Consider the following 20022-nt stretch of genomic DNA (forward strand, 5'->3'; position numbering starts at 1 on the left):
GGGACCGTGCTGGTCTGCCTGCCGGCACCCTGGACACAAATGATGGCCTGCTGGCGAGAAGGTGTGGTTTGGCAACCCTGTCTTCAGCAAGCTCCAGCTGGAAAAGCATGCTGTCCATCTCAGAGAGACCACTTAATGCATATGCCCTGTGACAGGTTTTTTGCCCTTCTGTCCCTTCCCTTGCCCAGAGCCATCCCAGCTTCTCTGAGTACCTGTTCCTAGGCTCTGCAGCTCCTTCAGGGTGGCTGTAGTGAGAGAAAGCGGGATTTTAACTCCAGGATCTTGTGGTCTACAAGGTCAGCCTGTAAGGATAGATGGAAGAGTAATGCTAATCAGAGCAAGTGCTTAAGTCACAGCAGCTCTCCAGAGAAAGAGCTTATCAACCTTAAAGTCACATTAAACCTATGTATATTAAAATATTTATTTCCCAAAGCTTTACAAAGCCAACTCTGAAATCTCATTTTGTAGCTTCTTATTTTGTTACTATCCTCTTGGTACCCTTCTGAGAGGTCAGCTCACCAGTATAATCCCACTTGATATACTGGAGAATGTGGTCTCTGCCCATGCATTCTTCCTGGGAATAGCTTTTGATGTGATGTTTTGTCCCAGAGATGTGGGTGCCAAATACTTTATTCTTGCGTAAATGTTACAGCGCATACTAAAGGTTAATATAGTCAAAGCACTGAGCTCTCTGCTCCCCAAGGTTAAATGAAAAACCACGGTGCCTCTAAACCAGTAGAACAATATTGAAGTCACTTGAAATGTGTGTGCTGTGTGAATGGTGCCAAGCTACTCTGTAATGCTGTACTAAGATTTTACATTAGTGGACGATATTTTGTAATTGTATGGTGACAGTGTGCTTACAAAACAGGTTACCAACAAGTATTCACGGGAAATATTTGATGGTAGAGCTCTGCTTTCCCAATGAGCAAAATACAATTGCTTCCTTGATGAATGCTAAGCAGACCTTTATAAAATTACTGTCTGTCTCTTAATTCGCTTGTTTGAGCTGCAGCCCTTGGGTAATTTAGTGGGTTTTTTTCAGTAAATTAACCTTTTATAAAACATGGTTCTCCAGTTGGTCACGCCAGAATTCACTGGAGTTCTTATTACATAAAACTGATGCAGTGAGTGGAGAATCAGACCTGCTGCCTTAATGAGTCAAAGAAATATCCCAAAGAAGTACAAAATGCATTATTGTTCTTGTTTGTTTGGTCCATAGGATCACAGCGAGCCTCTTCCCTTGCTGCATCAAGACTGGAACAGGCCATGTCTGAAATAACTATGCAGAGCAGCGCAATGAAGCAAGGACCTATGCAGCTGTGGACAGCTCTTGAACAAATTTGGCTACAAGCTGGTAAGTCCGGGACCACCTGGAGTTCCTTTTTCTCTCTGGTGGTGAATGAGATGACATAAGTATTAACAGAGTAGTTGAAATCAGTAGTTGAAAATCACCTTATTCCAGCAGAAAATCTGCCTGTCTATTCCAGTCAGTTTTTGAATTACCACTTATTTGATTCAATATAACAAAAAAACCCACTGGAGTAGTGCGATTTTTTCAGCTCACCTCTATTTGTCGGTAACACACAGAAAACTTCAGTCATAGCTAAAATATGCTTTTAAAAGAAGAGGGTAGGTAGTTCTCCATTAATAAATGATAGATGGTAGGGACAGTTATTTTCATTCTCATTTTCCTATGTGCTTCCCTGTAATAAGACTGGGCAAACCATGTAGTAAATGTTATTTAGACTGGGAACTTTCCAATCTTTGCTGAGGTTTAGGTGAAAATTATTAAAAAGTGCGAGTCCTGCACTTATTTTATCCTTGACTGTTTGAATCTCCCAAGGACTTGTAGGTTGTATGCCAGTTTGAGACACTCATGCAGAGGTGCTACAGCAGAGCACATAAAGAGAGAAGAGAACAGTGAGAAGGAACTCTACTCAGAGGCGATCTCCAAACTCGTGAAGGGGTTTTATGTAGGACACTTGGTGAGGAAGAGTTGCACAACACATTCTACCATTTGCATTCCAGCATTTCAGGACTGATAGAAAGAGTTCTGACCCTGCAATTTTGCTCTAAAGAGACACAGCTCTTCTTCCACAACTGGGCCCATAGTTGCGTGCCTGAAATTACATTTGAGAGCTGTGATTAAATGTATCTGCTACCATTTGCAAAAAAAAAAAAAAAAAAAAGCAGAGCCCACTGGAACCTTGCTGATAATTTGCTATTCTGTATGCAGGAGAACCTTTCAAATTCTCGTTTAGCTAATCTGTACAATTGACAATTCTCATATAAAACCTGGCAGTCTCACCCAGCTTCTCAGCAAAGATTTTTATAGCTGGTTTTGTGGGCCATTTCCTACCAATTAGACATCAGTTCTGGTACAAAATATGTGACATTCTTTTTGTTACGATTTGACTAACTATTAAAGAACAAAAGAAGTTACCTTATGGAATGCATCATCCTTTAAGTTAATCACACGTGTTCACTTAATGGCTTTTTTGTATGTAAATTTCAGTGATGTGCTGTGGGCTTCAAAATCACTAGCAAGATTTTGCTTTATTCAGTTTATGCTCCTGATTTAAGGCTGCAGAGGAGGCTGGTGAGGAGCAAAAAAAACGGAGTTTATTGTGATGAGAAGTCAGGTGTCTGTTGTCCATCATCCTGCAGATAGCTCTAGGCAGTTTACATTTTTGCTGCTCTGTGAAAAGACAAAAACAATAAAGACCTAGTGCTTGCTGTGACCTAGCTGTGAATTGCTATGATTACTTCTCAGTGTAAATCAAGTGCCTTTCTCAAAGGTGCCAATTAATTCTTTTAGATAGAATTAATTTTTATAAGTTGTAACTTTTCTGTCCTATTCTATCATTTTTTAAATCTTTGTTTTGTTTCATGCTTACTTTTAACTGGCCTTGAATCAGGATTGATATTCTGAAAATACGTACTGTGACTGCTTTGTAATTTCGTTACTGAAGTCAGTCGTTGTTGTGGATGCAGCTTAATGAGCTCTTGGTGAGGTACTGCCCATTCTCTTCTTGCAGTAGTGTGAAAGTCGATGTGTTCTGGTATCCTGAGGGATGAGGAGAGAAGCAGGTATTTTGGGGTAGTCTTTACTCTCTGCAGAGAAGGGCACAGCCCCTGAATAATTAGAGAAGTTCTTTGAAGTGGGTCGGATCTTACACTGGGCTTAGTGAGTGGAATAGTCCAAAAGGGTATCACTGACCCTCTGTACTAGAATCTTTCCCGTCTGGAAGGAGGGGAGGGGAGGAACTGGTATGCTCGTAAGAAGTTAACTTCCAAAATAGAGACATTTTATAAACAACAAATTAGAGAGAAATGCGTGGTTAAAAACAGTTGAGGTAGTCACATGCTTTTGTGTTACAGCTCACCCCAAAATTAACAGCTGTGGAAAGCAACAGGCGATGAGAGTAACATTCTGATGCCTGCATCCGGAGTCCTGTCATATTCAAGATAGAGCCGCAGCAGTATGCTGTAGATTTCTATCAGGTTTAGATCGGACTTGTCCTTTTTCAGTCAGTGACTCATCTTGTGACTCTAGGCAAGTTGCCTAACTTTTTCATACCTCAGTGTCCTATCTCTAAAAGGAAAAAATGTTAATCTGCCTTTGGGAAATGACTCGTGTATTGTTGTTTTTGTTGTCATTAACACTTTAACCTTTTTCGCGTGAATCATAAATCTTTAGATAAAATTGTTACAATTTCCTAACCTCATACTACAGTAAATTTATAACAAAGCATCCATCCTCTTCAGACACTAACAGGACGCAACTGGCCGTGTCTCTGTGTGTGGGTATGGATTCAGAGCGCCAGGCTGCAATCGCGTCTGGGTTCCATTAGAGCCATTACAGTTCCCGTGCCTCTTCGTATCCCAGGGCGTGAAACCTAATGGTACCAACCGACTGATCCAGTTAGAGCTTTCTGCACTTAGATTGGAAAGAGGCATACAAAACCAGCTATCCCACAGCTGTGTGAGGCTGTTCTTACAGCCCTCCAGCAGCCAGGCCAGGCCACAAAGCCAGCACATACGCTTGCAAGGGGACCGTTAGTGGGTGGTAGCTATCAGATGGTGCTTCTGTAGGGGAATTGTATCGCCCTCCACCTGCAGCTGCAATAGGAGTTCCTGCCTTGTTGTGCAGAAGCATCCTCAGTCCCTCGGAGCTGGAGAGCACTTGTTGTGCTCCTAATGGGTCTCACAATTAGTGCACGAGAACATGTGCATTCTTCTAACAGTGGCTGAAGGGAAGCGAGGCTGTGAACCCTGTGCAAATAGTTAAGCTCTTTTGTCCTGCGATAAAGATACTTATCTCATGCATAAGAGGGCATAGACTTAGTGTTTATATCTGTAACTTTTTTGGGTTTATGACCAGCACAGTTACGTAGGGAAGATTATAAAGCAGCAGCTTTGGAAGTGCAGCTGCTAAGTCCAAATGTGCTGCGCCATGACGGATGCTGCACCTTGGCTTTCCCTGCAGCAGTGCCTAGTGAACATTGACAAGCTAATTTTTTGTAGCTTACTGTAAGTAACTAAAGAGCTACTTGATGGATCTGTGGTCTCTAGAAAGGGTCCTCTTCTTCACTTTCACACATCCAAGTAAAACTGTGAATTCTCACTGCTAATCTTATGTCCAGCTATCTCTTGTAGGACCAGCTGGGAGTACAGTCATCTGCAGCAGCGAACTTAGCACGTTTCTTCAGTGGGCTTCCGTATCTTACTGTTTTCCCTGTGGGTAGTTACAATTAGCTTTGGAAGAGTACATGGTCTGCTGTCCCCAAAGACTAGAGAGGTTGTCCACTCCATGCAGCAGGCATGCTTAGAGGAACACTAATAGGCATACTCTGTTTGCAAGCGTTCTGCAGCAAAGACTGTGATTAACACAGCTTGTCTGGTCCCTTTTAACAATAACCTCCCAGTCCTCTTGAAATGTAATGGCTTCTTAAAAGGAGAGAGTTGTCTTATTAGGCTTTAACATTAATAAGCCCAAACATTATTCTTGGCCCCAAGTCTGAGAAACAGGTCATTTCAAGGAGTACTTGGGAAGGGTGCTGCAGTGCTCATGCTGCTGTGGTGCAGCTCCAGGAGAGGTGGTCTTTATGCGATCCATGTGCCCGTTTTCCCTCTTTGTTCTACTTTTCATGACTGAGAACTAGACTTCAACTTTGAGAGGAGGAACTTCCACAGCACTGGTAAAGCTTGTTAACTCCTTCCACCTCTTGTCGCAGGAAGAGCTGCAAGGGGAATCCAGGAGATTACTGGTGATAATACTGCTTGTGTTACCAAGAGAAATGTCTGACCTAGGAACTATTTCTACCCCTCATTTCCTTCTTAAGATCATGCCAGTACTCCCTTCTGTTTAGAAAATACAATCACGCTGTTTGGCTAAGGAAAGTGTACTTCAAATGGTTCAAATCTATGACCAAAATTTACCTTCATTTGACATTTTTATAAGATCACTTTTGACCCAGAGAGCAAAGCATGTCAGTACTGAAAAGAAATAGTTTTAATAGTTCTAAGCTCTTTGGGTAACTCTTTGAGTGATTTCTTATCTGAAGTATGTGTGATTATATTTCCAGGCAGTAATAACTGTATGCTCTATTTATACGGAGCGTTTTAGAATGCTGCAAGCCAGTTTTAATAAGAGTTCTAATATTCCGGCTCCTGTTGCTATATTATTTTAAGCTTTACTTTTAACTACAATGTCCACTTTGTTTGTCTTTACTAGTACTTTATATCTGACAATTTAGCTTCTTGACTAACCCAATACTTTACCAAATATGGCCACTCGCAGCAAAGTAGGTCTGGTAATTTGATCTAAGATTGGCTAAATGCCTGCTAAGCACAGTCTGCGAACCTCACCAGGTAGACCTAAGGCTAATTTAAAGGAGCATTTAAAGAAAAATGACTAGGATAACTATTCCATGTGCTCACAGTGGGGCTGGAGCAAGCTACCTGCTGTCTCAGTAACGTGCTAAAGTTTACCCTAGGAAAAAAATACAATGAACATGCCACAAACAAGAAATGTAAAGAGAGCCAGTGTAGCAGAGAACAGTGAGCTAATGGAAAAACATCTGCTCCCCTGAGCTATGTACAGCAGGAACTTTTTTTTTTCCCCTTCACAAAACGCTTGCGATTTATTTATTTTATGCCGTATGGGCCAGTTCCTGGGAAAAAGCTGTGTGAGAGGAGATGGGCTTTGTTCCACGAGAACGTGTCGTCGGGGCCAGTGGGCTGGAATCTTCAACCCCAGCTGGCCCACGGCCGCACAGCCGCACAGCGGGCGCCCGGGCAGCAGCCCAGGGCACGGCCGGGCCCTCCCCTGCTGCCCCGCAGCTCACCCAGCTCGGCTTCTATTTGCACAGCTTGCACACGGGTAGTTAAATGCTCTTCCTTCCTGAAGCTTTTAGCGATCCTAAGCCCCCTCAAGTTATTAGCTCTGATATTAAAGGTGTTTATCGGGTTTGGGAGACATCTTTACTGACATTGCCAGAATAGATCACACACTGTCCCATGATGCAGCACTGATTGTTGAAGAAATTATAATATTTTTCTTTCTTTTTTGTTTTTTTAAAAAGTGCTTTCAAATTTTAGAATTTCAAATTTAGCACATTCCCATTTACTGCTTGAGTTTTTGAATTTTGTTGGCACTGCTGAATTTTGTGGCTCTCTACAGTGACACAAAGCAGTGTGAAAAGCTGGAGCCTGGTGAGGGGGAGCAGGAGGGAGTCCTTTATTACACAGCTGTTACTGAGGGGAATAAAGGTATACTGCTAAGATGGCTGCCCTGTGGTGCTTGCTTACTAGGAGGGATTAGGAACACTTCACATTGGAGATAGAAATGGTAAAGCGAGCTGGTTTGATCCCCTTTGAAATATTACTGGTGAAGTTAAGAAGCCAGCAGTGGTTCTGCTAAGCCTCCTGGTTTAGCAAGCTCTGCCCTAGGCTTTTCTAGTGCAGGCTAAGTATCACCAAATTCCCCATTTCTCTTCATCTGAATGTCCTCAGGGGGATACTAGGTTTTGATCTACGCTCTCCAGCTTGGTTTATTTTATTTTCTATCAACAATGAATTCAAAAAGTGAAAAGGAGTCTTGGCCTTATATCAGTACTGGGCATTTTGGATTGCTTCCCCCATTCCTGAGGCTTCTGGATATTTTTCATTGCTGGAGCAGGATGTGAAACTTTGTGTACTGATAATCCGTTGGCATGGGCAGTCTTCAAAGAGCACATGCCATTTCTCGAAATCTGGGACATGCAAACATTCACGCGTGTGAACACTCACTTGTGAAGGATACAGGCAGCAGCTAGTAATGCTCTTTGTTAAGCAGTCTGTAGATCCTTTGCCAAGAGATGGAGCGAAACCTGTTGCAGTGCCAGTGGTACACACAGAACGACAGAGGGTACCGAATACTAGCATTTCCTCAACTGCTCAGTAACTTTTGGGCAAGTGATAAAGTGTACACAGTCATGAAGAAGGAAGCAGGACATTTATTCATACCAGAGACAGAAAATAGGAATTTATACTTGACTGGGAGGGAATATGAAGTCTTAGAAGTCCTTTCATTGACTGGAGCCAGTAATACGTGTTTTGAGAGAGGATACAAGAAAACCCAAAAGGTGCCCTTCCAACAGAAGCATTTTTATGTCACCCTTATCAGTGGTGGCCTTATTGCCTAGAAGATGGTGGCTTGCTTCTCCCAGCTGGGAAAGAGCTGTTTCCTCACCAGTGAGCAGGGCCCCGCTTCACATAAAGGAACCAGCTATCTTGTAGTATTTCAAGTCATGTTTTGACTGCGCCATTTAGTATAGAAGGTAGCTTGTGATAGTTCAGTGTTGCTTCCAGAAATTTTCACTCTAATGTTGCATTTGTAAATAAGCTTAGTGGCCATTTCAGCCCCTGTGAGACCCGAAGCTTGGAAATTTAAAGCAGGTCCCTGGACTCCAGTTAACTACCAGTTTGCTTGCAAAGATAGCCTTTGAGGATGTACATCTGTTGCCTCATTCAAAAGAGCAAGCAGCTGAGCTCAGGTGGATGGGAACACGTGGCAGGTTCTGTTCTCCTTCATTTTTGTACCAAAGGTTTGCATCAAATGAAATTATTGCAGTCAGGATACGGCTTGAGGAATCTTCCATCTAATCTGCCCATGAATTGTCAAGCTACTGCGTGTAGGGTGGTGTCATAATATGGAACAATGACTAAGCATCACCTGCTAGAAAGGAAAGGCAGCGGGGGGAACCTTTGTCACGGTAATAACTCTGTATTCATTGCTGAGCACAGAGCTGTCTCAGAGGAGTGGGTCTTTCCAGCTGGCTAAGGGCTGCTGCAGTAACAAGCATTAATAGCTCCTGAAGGCAGGTGATGTGGAACAGAAATCACCTCCCTACACATCCTCACAGGTGCTCTCACTTTCTTAAAGTGTGAAGGGCTGCTCCCCACTGTACCATCCTGCTGGTCATCTGGCTGCATTGCGCTGGCTGTGTCGCTATGCAGTAGCATTGCTGGGGTGGATGAGAGTAGACTAGTGCTTTACATCTGGCAGGCACACATAACCAAGTGATGTGGAGCAGTCTGCTTGTGGGAGTTAAGTGCTGCGTCTTGGATAACACCGAACGTGATTCTCAAGGAATGAAATTTTAACTCTTGGGTTGTTCACATCACAGAAATACATTTTAAATCTGTTTGATTTTTTGCCTAGAATTACAGTTGTGGCTGCTTCTGTGGTGACAAGCACAGTCTTGACACTGCTTTGAAACACTTAAGAAATGGGAAATAGAGTCAGTGTTCAAGGTGACGGCAGGCAACTCTGTTCCTCAGACTAGCACTGTGATGCAGCTATGACTAGATTACACTGTTGTTAATCCTCTGATGGACTCCCTTAAAGAGCTCTGTCAAATAATTTATCCTGGAGATGAAAAAAGGAGCCTGACTGCAGGAGACCCAGCTTTGTCAGTGTTCTGGGAAATGCTCTTGGTCCATGCATTTGTTACTGGTCTTTGGAGAACGAGCGGATGATATGCTTCTGGTGATTCTCACTTTATTAAGGATCTTCACTGTAGATGAGCTTGAACGCTAGCAGAAACAGCTGGAAGAATGAGGAGCTCATATTAGGAGCTAATGATAATCTGAGTGGAGATGCATGCTGCTCTCAGGGACTGGGCCCATTAAGACTGGTTTATCAGTGGAAGTCTAGTTGCAAGTTGAGGCAAAGGAGGCCATAGCCACAAGAGGAGATGACAGTTGTTTGGAAGAACAGCAGAGTAGGGTGGACAGTACTGCAAGAGAGCACAGATGGGAAGCATAAGGTGGATATGAGAAAGAAATGAATCATGCTAGGCTGGACCTTGGAGTCAGCTGGATAGCTGCTGGTGGTCGCAGTGGGTGCAGGCTCAAGCTTCAATTAGTGAGTGAAAGGAGACAGTGCACGATTCATCTTGTCTTCGCCCATCCATGCAGTGCACTTTCTCAGCCCCTACCTATAGGTAAAAATGCTGAAATATTTCCTAATAATCATTCAACACTCAAGAGTTTCTAGCATTACTTCAGAGAGGCTAATACAGAAGGTGGTACATCCAGGATGATCATCTCTCTTTGCTCAGTAGCATTCAGAGAGCCTTTGGTGATACTTAGTTCAAAACAGAACATAAATTTGTTTTTTATGAAGATGGTGCTAAGTGAGAGAGAGCAAGGAAGTGTGCAAACACGGCCTTTAGATTCAAAGCTGCGAAGAATGTCGGTACCAAGAATTATGTAGTCCAACAATTGGAGGTTCATAAATGGTTTCCCTGAAGCATTGAACCTTTCACAGGATAAGAATTACAGATCTTCTGCGCCCGTGTCAGCCTGAGGAGATACCCCTCTTGCTTTGGAGTGGAATTGGGTGCCATGTCTCTGTAACAGAACTTCCTCGCAAGGGCTGCTAGTTTGGTTAGATGTTTATTTACAGCATGATTAGGTGATACAAGGAGATACACTGAATAATCCAGTGGACAGGAAGCTGCTAACCCAGGTAACCCAAAGGCAGGTGTTTCAGTACTTTCAGTACCATTGAGGAGGCAGGAGTATTACCATGATAAATTTAATGAGTCCTTGTTTTTTGGTTTTGATTTCTGCCTCTAGCTGTGGTTTTATTCCATGTTGCGTAAGTGTATCTTGTTAATCTGTAAATAAAATGAGTATGTAACAGAAGTGAAAAATGAGTTTACAGAAAACACATTTTAATGTAGGCCTAAACGATTTCCCTTAATGTCTATTTTTAGCTGGGTGGGTGCACTCCTTTCCTTTCGTAACCCAAAGGCACCTCTCTCTTTTTTTATGCAAATTAGGCCTCCCACACCATTAAATCTTTTTTTATTGACTATTGAGCCTGCAAAGAAATGGACTGAACTTTAATATGTTACATTACCATACCATAAAATACAATTTGTAGATCTTATTTAGATTCTGTGTTGCTGCACTTCCTCTAAATAATTGTTATTACTGAAGAAGATTTACAGGCACTGTTGAAAGCAAGAATAAGTACTCTCCATTTTGTATGCATTGAAACACTGGCTGTGCGTGATTTCACATCTAAACCCCCTTGCTCCCGATTCTTTTCTGAAATGAAACAAGTCACATTAGGCTGTTAGTTGCTAATAGAGCTTTTAATATGGCAGTATCCAGAACTTCTGCTGACTTCAAACAGTGCCAGGATTTCACCCCTTCTTTTGTGCCACTAAGTTTGTGCTAACTTTGCAAATGAAGTGTTTATCTTCAGGCTGTGAATTGTCACTTTGCACATCCCCATCCTCATTATTGCCTCACATGCAAGGCATCAGCTGCTATGCAGCGCTTGGCAGGAAAATACTCTGTTCCTTGGGAAGTGCAAGTAAAATACTGTCCTCCCACAAACTTTTGAATAAGGCTGCTCACATACTCAGCTTGACAAGGTACATGGCCTTGCTTTCTGTTACTATAGGTAGCTGCAGCCTCTTGGAGCCAAGGGAAGGGATGCATGCTGAAATTTTATGATTAACCAGAGAGAAATGTATATGAGTCACTCTTTAAGAATATAGCACCAAGGAACTAATGTTTTGCTCATGTTGACAGCCTTGGAGAATGACATTTATCTGTAGCACAGCCTAGGGATGGCTAAGAAATATTCGAGCATTTTCTCAACGCTGTCTCACCCTTCTTCTTCTAGAAGGACCACTTCATAAGTGGAAGGGTGTTCAGCCATGCTGTCATCTCAGTACACAGTTGTTTCCAGTGTGCCAATACAAGTGCTATTTGTGGTCCCAGTCTCATGTCAGATAGGCCAAGGAGGAGCCTTCCCATGGTCGGGCAGGACTGCCTTTGAGATGCTCTCCTGCTCACCTCTACCCAGCAAGCTCCATGTCAGCATGCCAAGTCCCCACAGTCATCTGAGTCTCCCAGCATTTTGAAACTGGCAGAGTTTCAAAGCTATTTAAGAGGAATTTTCAGGCTAATTTACCCCCTCACAGAGACTTTCTGAGAATATTCACTGCCTTTGAAAGTCAGGGTATTTAAGGTTGTGTCCAGTTTCAGAATTATTTATATAAATCCGGAGCCTGAATTAGTAATTTCAAATTGGACTCTTGAACTGTCAATACTTACTGCATTACCATATCAGTTAAAAAAAAAAAAAAAAAAAAAAAAAAAAAGAGACTTTGAGCTTTTGCAGTGATAATGTATAGAACGCAAACAGGTTATGGGCCAAAGAGCAATGGCTGCTGTATGAAGAGAGAGAATTATTTTATATACATATGTGCATACGTATATATATCTCTATCTAAAAACATAGTTTCCCTTTACAGTTATGTGTGGCAGTGAAAACTGAATATCACTTTTGAAGCCTTTTGTGCAAGGATTTAATGCATAATAAATCTAGAATTAGAATAGACTATTTCAGCTGGAAGGGACCTACAATGGTCATCTAGTCCAACACAACAATCATCTAGTCCAATGGTTATCTAGTCCAAATCCTGAGAAATGTTAAAGTTTGACCATGAGATATGTTATGAAATTTATGTTTAACAAGATAAATTATTTCATTAACAAATTGACAGTATGCCTGTTACTTTTTTTTTTCCTAAGAAAACCACTAAGATAGTTGCTGATAGTTGAAGAAAGTAAATGACTGAGCAGTCTCTTCCAAGAGCTCCCTATTGTTTTTCTGTAGAGTATGTATGAGGAGGTAAATGTGTGAATACACAATATAAATAAGTCTCTACAATAAAAGCCTTTTGATTGTAATAGTCTCTGAAAAGTTAAGAGACAGCTATCTCATAAACTAGAAAAATAAGCCGAGAGAAACACTTTTAATCACCTTTTAAAATGTAGAAATACTCTTTTAAATAAGTTATCTAATGTCCAGCTCAGTCAGATGTATCCTATTACTCTGACATGTTTAAAGTTCTCAGTAGACAGTGATAGCTTATTCTGTTCTTTTTTTCCCCCAATTATTTGGAAATACATATGATGGCTCCAAGTGGCTACCAGCCCTGTTTCCTTAGGGCTCAGTTCACCACGGTTTACATTCCTGATGGAGGAATCTTTAAGGCCACCCTGTCAGGACAACACCTAAAGATGTCCATGAACATCTGTATAGAGCCCTTAGCATTAAAAAAAGATCCATTCAGTGAATCCACTTGTGATAGTAAACACTAACCATGGTAGTAAGCACTGTGCGGGATCATGGCCTCGTGTTTTAATATGCTTAAGGGAGATGATACGCAATTAATGTGAAGAAAGGTCTCCGATTTATTTCAACTAATGGAAGGGGGTTTTTTTGTTTTGTTTTGTTTTTAGCTGAACTCTTCATGGAACAACAGCATCTCAAAGAAGCAGGCTTTTGTATCCAGGAGGCAGCTAGTCTTTTCCCCACATCTCATGCTGTACTGTACATGCGTGGGAGGCTTGCAGAGATGAAAGGCAATTTGGAGGAGGCTAAGCAATTGTATGATGAAGCGCTCACAGTGAATCCAGCTGGAGTGGAAATTATGCACAGCCTGGTGAGTTTGCAGGGGCTCAGCTCCATTATAGTATTTATGTTCCTGATTAACTGTAATAAGAGGGGAGAGGGCTCATGCTTGCTCTGGATGCCATTGTCTTCCTAATCCTGAGAGCAAGTGACTGTTCCAAGAATAAATTGGGTAGCTTGAACCTCTATTTTAAGACTGGATTGAATGTTTTTAACTAATTAGGACTTGTGTCAAAAGTAAATATTTTAATTGACAAAGGCTGATGGTTTTGGAAGTCAATTCACTGCTTTGTCTTTGCTGCTTTTCCTACTAACTGTTATGCATTTTAAATAAGCAGTACACTGATGTTTGAAAGATCTGAACTAAATAACTATTGAATATAGATACATATGGGGTTTGTAAACCTTGGCCTGGAGTCTTGTGTCTACTCAAATGGAGGTAAACTATGTGTTACTGTCTTAAGCTGCGGCTTAGCTCCAACCTTGTGTAGGGGCAGTGACTGCACATTTGTGGGGTTTTTTGGTAACACTCCTATCCAGCAAATATTTTTTCTGTTGCACCATACCCAAATAAAACTTATTTACAGACACAGGGCCTAGAGCATAATAATAATAGTAATACTAATAATACTACAGGGAGCTTTGCAGAAGACCAAAACACACTTCTCTTATGAAATCAGAACAGTTAATCATATTTCATCAATGATGTGTCTTGTTAGCTGTAGCCCTTACTAGGTCTCCCTGGGGTTTTAGAAGTCTTTCTTGACTAATTTAATTTTTACAGGAATTCTGTGTCCATGTGACCGCTTTGTGTCTTTGCTAGCAGATTTGTATTTCCTGGCATAAATATGGTCCTGATGAGGTTTGCAGGCAACTCCAAAACTGAAGGGGTATCAGTGCACAAGAGGACAAACATAAAGTGAAGTTATAATTGAGAGAAAGTACTAGAACCTACAGGCAAGGGATGAGATATTTGGTAATAATGAATGTTCAGTGCAAAACCCGCAAATGAATAGCTGGTGCATATGTCAGGAGAAGGTTACAAAACAGCTATGGACATATTGGGCTTATATGGGGCAATAATACTACTTTGTTGCTGTCATCCAACCTTTACAAAATCAGTCGGTAAAAACCTGGCAAGATGGAATGACATTCTTTGCTCAGTTAGTGTCATGATTTCAGACAAGTCACTGATATCAGAGCAGCCATCATGTTAGATGCCAACACGATACTAATAGCTTTCATTTTTGTCTTATTTTTTGGGCAGAACCACATACTGTGTCTTCCCATTTCAGTTGCTTGCAATTTTCTGAAACTATAGTCATTTGGAATAAAAAAAATTCTGAGATGCACATCTGCTCTGGCCTAGTTTACTTTGGAAAATGTCACCCAACATGGCTTAACTGTTTCTGAAAATGAGGCTAAAGAAGAGACCTTAAAGGCTTCTGTGACATCTTATTTTCTGTGCTTTATTGTCTCCAGGTTTTGTCAGGAATGGGTAGCCTTTGTAACATATTAATGTGCTTTTTACCTTCCCTAAGAAAATCCTTTCTACGTTATCTGAGTTACAACCTTTAAACACATCTTATATATGCTTAGTAGATACGCATTTCTGAAACATCTAAGGAGTCTGTGAATGCTCATTCCCCTCAAACCCCAGTAAGCTCCATCATCTCGTAGTCAAGGGATGGAAGTAAAATTTAGGAGAGGTGAAAAAGATGGTGAGATGGGGAATTTGCGGGCAGAGACTCAGTCCATAAGCAAGCAGGGAAGAGGAAAGAGAAACTCAGTAACAAAGTGAGAGAAATAAGGATAGATAGAAAATAAGATAAGACAGATAACACTGGATAAGACTGGATAGATTAGAAGAATGAGACTGGGTTAAGGAACCAGGCCAAGACACATGGGTTGAGGGATGGGCATGTTGGAAAGGATGAATTAAAGGGGTCAGTCTTATGAGAGAGACAAAGGAGCATGAACCTGTAAGAGTACAGGTTCCATAGCCTTCAGCCTCCTTAAAATTCTGAATATTCCCATCCTGGTGCCAGCAAGTATCAGTGAAAATCACTTGCTTCAGCATGTGCCTCATCTCCTTTAGCATTGCCGTGCTGGCAGCCTGTGGTTTACACCTGTTAGCTAAGATAGCAAAGGTCTGGTCTATCCCTGCTGATATGAATCATGGCAGTAGTTCTAGGATGCCACATAATGGCATTCCTTTGTACGCTTTTCCAAAAGCTAGGAAATTGCACACAGCAAATTAGAAGCATCTGATGAGCACTATAGAAAAGCCTGTGAAGAAATTAATCATTCTGCCTTCAGAACAGAGCTGGAATGATGTGCAGTAAACAAGGCTTTTAGGGCTATGCATCAAATAAAAAGGGCAAAAATTAAATATTGAATGGCTGCTAGCTAAGTGATTTTGTCCCGTGTACTGAATGAGACAGTGTCCCCACAGAGAACCTAAGACTGGGTTTATGCAATTGAGAATATAATGTAACAAGTGGTAAATTCTGCATCTCCTCGAGGCCATCGGAACAAGACTGGATGCCTTTCTGAAATGTATGTATTAGCCAAGTACTGGCTGTACTGTTTTTACAAATACAAGTTCTTGAGCACAGTATGTTCAGTCCCCTACCAGAGGGAAATGTATGTCGTGGGTTATGCAAGAGGCCAAACTAGATTATCAACTAGTTCCAAGTGGCTTGAAACTATGCAAGACATACACACAGGCAGCTGAAATTAAATTCACACATGCTGTTTCAGTGCTGGTCTTCCCAAACATTTGAGTACATAGTTTTCCCACTGTAGTAATACTGTTGCGGATGTGTAGTAATTTAGGGAAGGGGGTCTGGTTATGAGAATTACTGTTTGACTTAGTGCAATTGCCATCCATCTGACCTAGTCCACTTTAAGGGAAAAACTCTGCTGTAGACAGTGCCAGTTCTCCTTGGTGTATTAGCATCAATTAGCAAAGTAGTCATGTCTCTTCCCCTGGGCTCTCAGAACTGGGTTGTCAAAATTATATTTGGAAAATTCCAACCTGAAGAGTGTTGCTGACTTTAAATGAAGGGTACAGATCTAGCAATGAATGAGTCCATCGAGTGTCAATAACTTCACTTTTACACAGGGCAGAGTCACCACCATAATAAACACAAGCTCTTTCTCTGCGTGGCTGAAAATGGCTGTGTTTTACTGTGACTGTAGGGTGTTTACAATAGCTGTCAAATCAGCGTGCTTTCCATATAAAGCACGCTGCTGCACGGAAGAGCAGCACCATACAGCAGGACTGCAGTGCTGGCTGCATCTGATGAGGTGGGCAGCACGCTCTGCTTCATCGCAGGGGCTGTTAGTGTCCGATACTGTGGTTAGGAAACCACAGGCACATTGAAAATACCACATAGCTGTGCTGCTTCTTGCTAGCAGTTTGAAAGAGATGTCACAGAATCCTTAAGCCTGTATTAAGAATCCACCAATGGCTTTTACAAAGTAAATACTGCTGGCTAATACCTAATCTAAGGAAGCACATTTGTTGAGGAGTTCTGTTTTCATTTGGAAAAAACACATAGAATCAGGTTTTGGGGCTATTGGGAGCATACTTATGTACCAAAGTACTCCTGGCGAGGTGTGGAGCAACTCCTTTGGTTGAATAACTGTTTGCTGTCAGAAACAACTAGCTTGGCGTGGCCCTTAGAAACCGTACATACTGTAAGACCACAGCTCTCTTCAGGAAATATGACTTGCTAGGGGTTTTTTTCCACATTTCTCCTCATTCTGTCTCACACGTTTCTGTCTTCCCTCCCTTTATTAGAACAGCCCTGTTCTTTTCTTCTTCCCTTTCACAGGCTCCTTCTGGGACCTGCCTGCAAAGATCATAGAGCACTTCTCCCTCCCAGGGGGGCCGATGGAGTTTCCGCTGAGTAGATAGCTTCACTGGTCCAGAAACAAGAGCTTAGCCCATATCCCCTTGTCTTACACTGTGACTAGTCAGCCATGCCAGATGCTAATCTCTGACAGCACATTTCTAAACCAAATAACTACAGCTTACTTCTTTCAGTATGTACCAAATTTGGTTATATAACATCATGATATACACAGCTTTGGGATGGTGATAACAAAACTGATATATGCCCAACCGAGTCACGAAATAGAACATAAGCCGGGGCAGATGACGCCTCCTTGTAAAGTGATACACTAATTCACCTACCTGCATGTCACTAGAGAAAGACGTTGAAATTTGCTAGTTCCCAGCCACAGTGCATTCGGTACCACTCTCCCTTTTGATTCAGAGGAGAAAATCAGTGCCAACATGTTGGATTTGAGTCCTAAAGCTCCCTATGTAATATTGCAAGATAAACTAAAAACATTCTGAGATATTCAGAAGACTGCTGCCCAGCATGCATCTCACATAGCACTTTGTCAAGTTAGAGCAATTCTCAACATGTTTTAGTTCAGGGAAGAAGAAAGAGAATCATGTATTTAAAAGGGAAGGAAATAGGCACCCTCGCTGTGCCAGATTTAACGAAAACAACAAAAAAATACCGTCAAAACAAAGGAAAAAAAATTTGCTTGACTCATACTTTGGTCTTATTGATTGCAGTGGAAGATTGTAACGATTCCTCACTTCTCTTGAAGGCTGGGGCAAGGATGATAAGGTTGTTATCAGAATGCTATGTAGCTGTCTGCACTGCCTCATCCCTATGCTTGATAGCAAAACAAAGTGAAGTATATATTAGGTTTTGTTTGGTGAGTTTTTGTGCAGGTTAAAATGGAAAGTAGTCTTCATAATGTATTTCTGTGTTCTGTTGTGACCACATAAATGGGTGGAAAACATAATCTAGTGAAAATGTATTTGATTTGTTCTATAATCAAGTCAAACAGAATATACGGGTAACACCGGTTGTGCTAATCATGAGAGTTCTGCTGTTTCTTAGAGAGACTGTCATCTGCGCCGCAAAACATAAGATTGGCAGCCATGCAGAAGGGCTTTACAGTAACCTCCAACTGAAGTTGGAAAAACAAGCTTCCCATTCACCTGAGTTTGTCGCCTAAGCTGGGCCAATAAATTGACTGTAGGCTGTTTTGTGACCCTTGTTTTCTGAGATTAGTGTCGATTTTTGGCCTTTCCACGGGAAGGCCTGGTTATTTTTTGGAGAAGTTGCTATGGTAAACGCAGTTTGGGAGGTATCAGCCACATGGCAGAGTCACAGAATGGTTGAGGTTGGAAGGGGTCTCAGGAGATTATGTAGTCCAACCCCCTGCTAGAGCAGGGTACCCAGGACCATGTCCAACTGGGGTTTGAATATCTCCAAGGGTGGAGACTCCACAACTTCTCTGGGCAACCTATTCCACTGTTAGATCACCCTTACAATAAACAAAGCTTTTTCTCATGTGTAAATGGAATTGCTTGTATTTCAGTTTGTGCCCATCCAGTCACCTCTTAATGATCTCAGTGGCCCTTTGTTGGACTCTCTCCAGTATGTCCATGTCCTCCTTGTACCGGGAACCCCAGAACTGGACACAGTGCTCCAGGTGTGGCCTCACCAGTGCTGAGTAGAAGGCAAGGATCACCTCCCTCGACCTTCTGGCAACACTCCTCCTAGTGCAGCCCAGGATACTGTTAGCTGCCTTTGCTGCAAGGGCACATCGCTGGCTCATGGCCAGCTTGTTGTCCATCAGGTCCTTTTCTGCAAAGTTGCTTTCCATCCAGTCATCCCCCCAAAGTGAATTGGAAGCTAATACCAGGAATTTTTTCTGCAAGTAGGTACGAAACGTAACAGTTGCATGACTGTACTGGGTCAGATTGGAGGTTCAACTAGTCCTTCTCTCCAACAGCAGCATGAGGAGGTGCCTAGGAAAGAATGAGAGCAGGGCAGGTGTATATGGTACTTCTCAGGTTATGACTTAGCTCGGGGACATCCTGAAGTAGATGTAGATTCTACTCGCTTAGTAATTCACGGTAGATTTCTCCTTTGTGAACTTGTGTTGAGCCTGTGTTAGCCTTCAGCATTCACAGTACTCTTTGGCAAGGAGACCCGCAGGACTGCTTTCTCCTGTACAAAGAACTGCCAAATTCTGTATGTTCGTGATGCAGCTCTTCCCAGCCACACTGATGCACCTTGTTCTTATTTTGGAAGGCATAACACACCACTGATACTTTTTCATCCCCCCTTCCATTACCGATTTTATAGATATCTATCACTGAACCAGTCCCATTCCTTGCATTGTTGCCCTTGCCTCTCTCTGAACTTCTTACAGTTCTTTTTAAGATGAGAAGGCTAGAGCAAATAATGCACATATAAAAACTTAGCTTAGCTGTAAAGGCAGTGTTGTAGACTGTTAAAAAAAACTGACTGTCCCCTGTTCTTCTACTCATTTAATTATTACCTGTATACATTTTCATACAAATACAATGTTCTATTTCAAATGTTTTGTATTAACCTGATCTCGTTATCACAGCTCTGTTTCCATCTCCTCGTGCCTGTAGGGGCTAGGTTTTTCCCTGAACGGTCAGCATCTCTAATGAATGCATGGTCATTTATAGTAGCAGTGAGCAGTGTAAGGGTGTTGCCTCGGGTCCTTGCACAGGTGTCAGTGTCCCGGTCTGTGAATACAACACAGCCAGCAAGCATGCAGTTCTGGTCTTTGATATATAGTCTTCATTCTGCTGGCCAGAGACACCCTTTTAGCTGGTGGAACACAAATTTCTCTCTGCTGGTAATGCTAGAAGCTGAAGAGCTTGGTTGAGAACAGGTTTTTGTATAGATTATGTTCCTTTTGCTGAAGATAAATACATTGCTTTTGATTAGATTTGAGTGTTTAAAAACTATATGATGCTTTATTTGAATCTTCTGCTCTTAATTGTTCAGTTGGATGCAAGGGCTGAATAAAAAGAAAGAGCCTTTACAAAGAGTCTTGGACTGTTTAATTTGGCCTTCATTGTGTACTTCGGATGCAATTTCATGTTCATTTTAGTAGAAGAGTCAACCTATTGTCTCCAGACTCGCATTTGGTAGCATCAGGATAATTTG

The 20022-nt window shown here is 41.9% G+C and overlaps 1 protein-coding gene across 1 annotated transcript in view; it reads left to right on the forward strand.

Moving 5' to 3' along the window:
- TTC7A (tetratricopeptide repeat domain 7A) overlaps positions 1–20022 on the forward strand; it is a gene marked incomplete at its 5' end in the record, with an annotated part of 175886 nt that overhangs the window by 128339 nt on the left and 27525 nt on the right. The window contains 2 exons of the mRNA XM_082307008.1: positions 1223–1357; positions 12823–13025. Of these exons, the coding sequence (XP_082163134.1) occupies positions 1223–1357; positions 12823–13025 (338 nt within the window). The remainder of the gene's footprint in view (positions 1–1222; positions 1358–12822; positions 13026–20022) is intronic.

The sequence above is a fragment of the Platalea leucorodia genome, assembly GCF_965183815.1.
Source record: "Platalea leucorodia genome assembly, chromosome: 3".
Lineage (NCBI taxonomy): Eukaryota > Metazoa > Chordata > Aves > Pelecaniformes > Threskiornithidae > Platalea > Platalea leucorodia.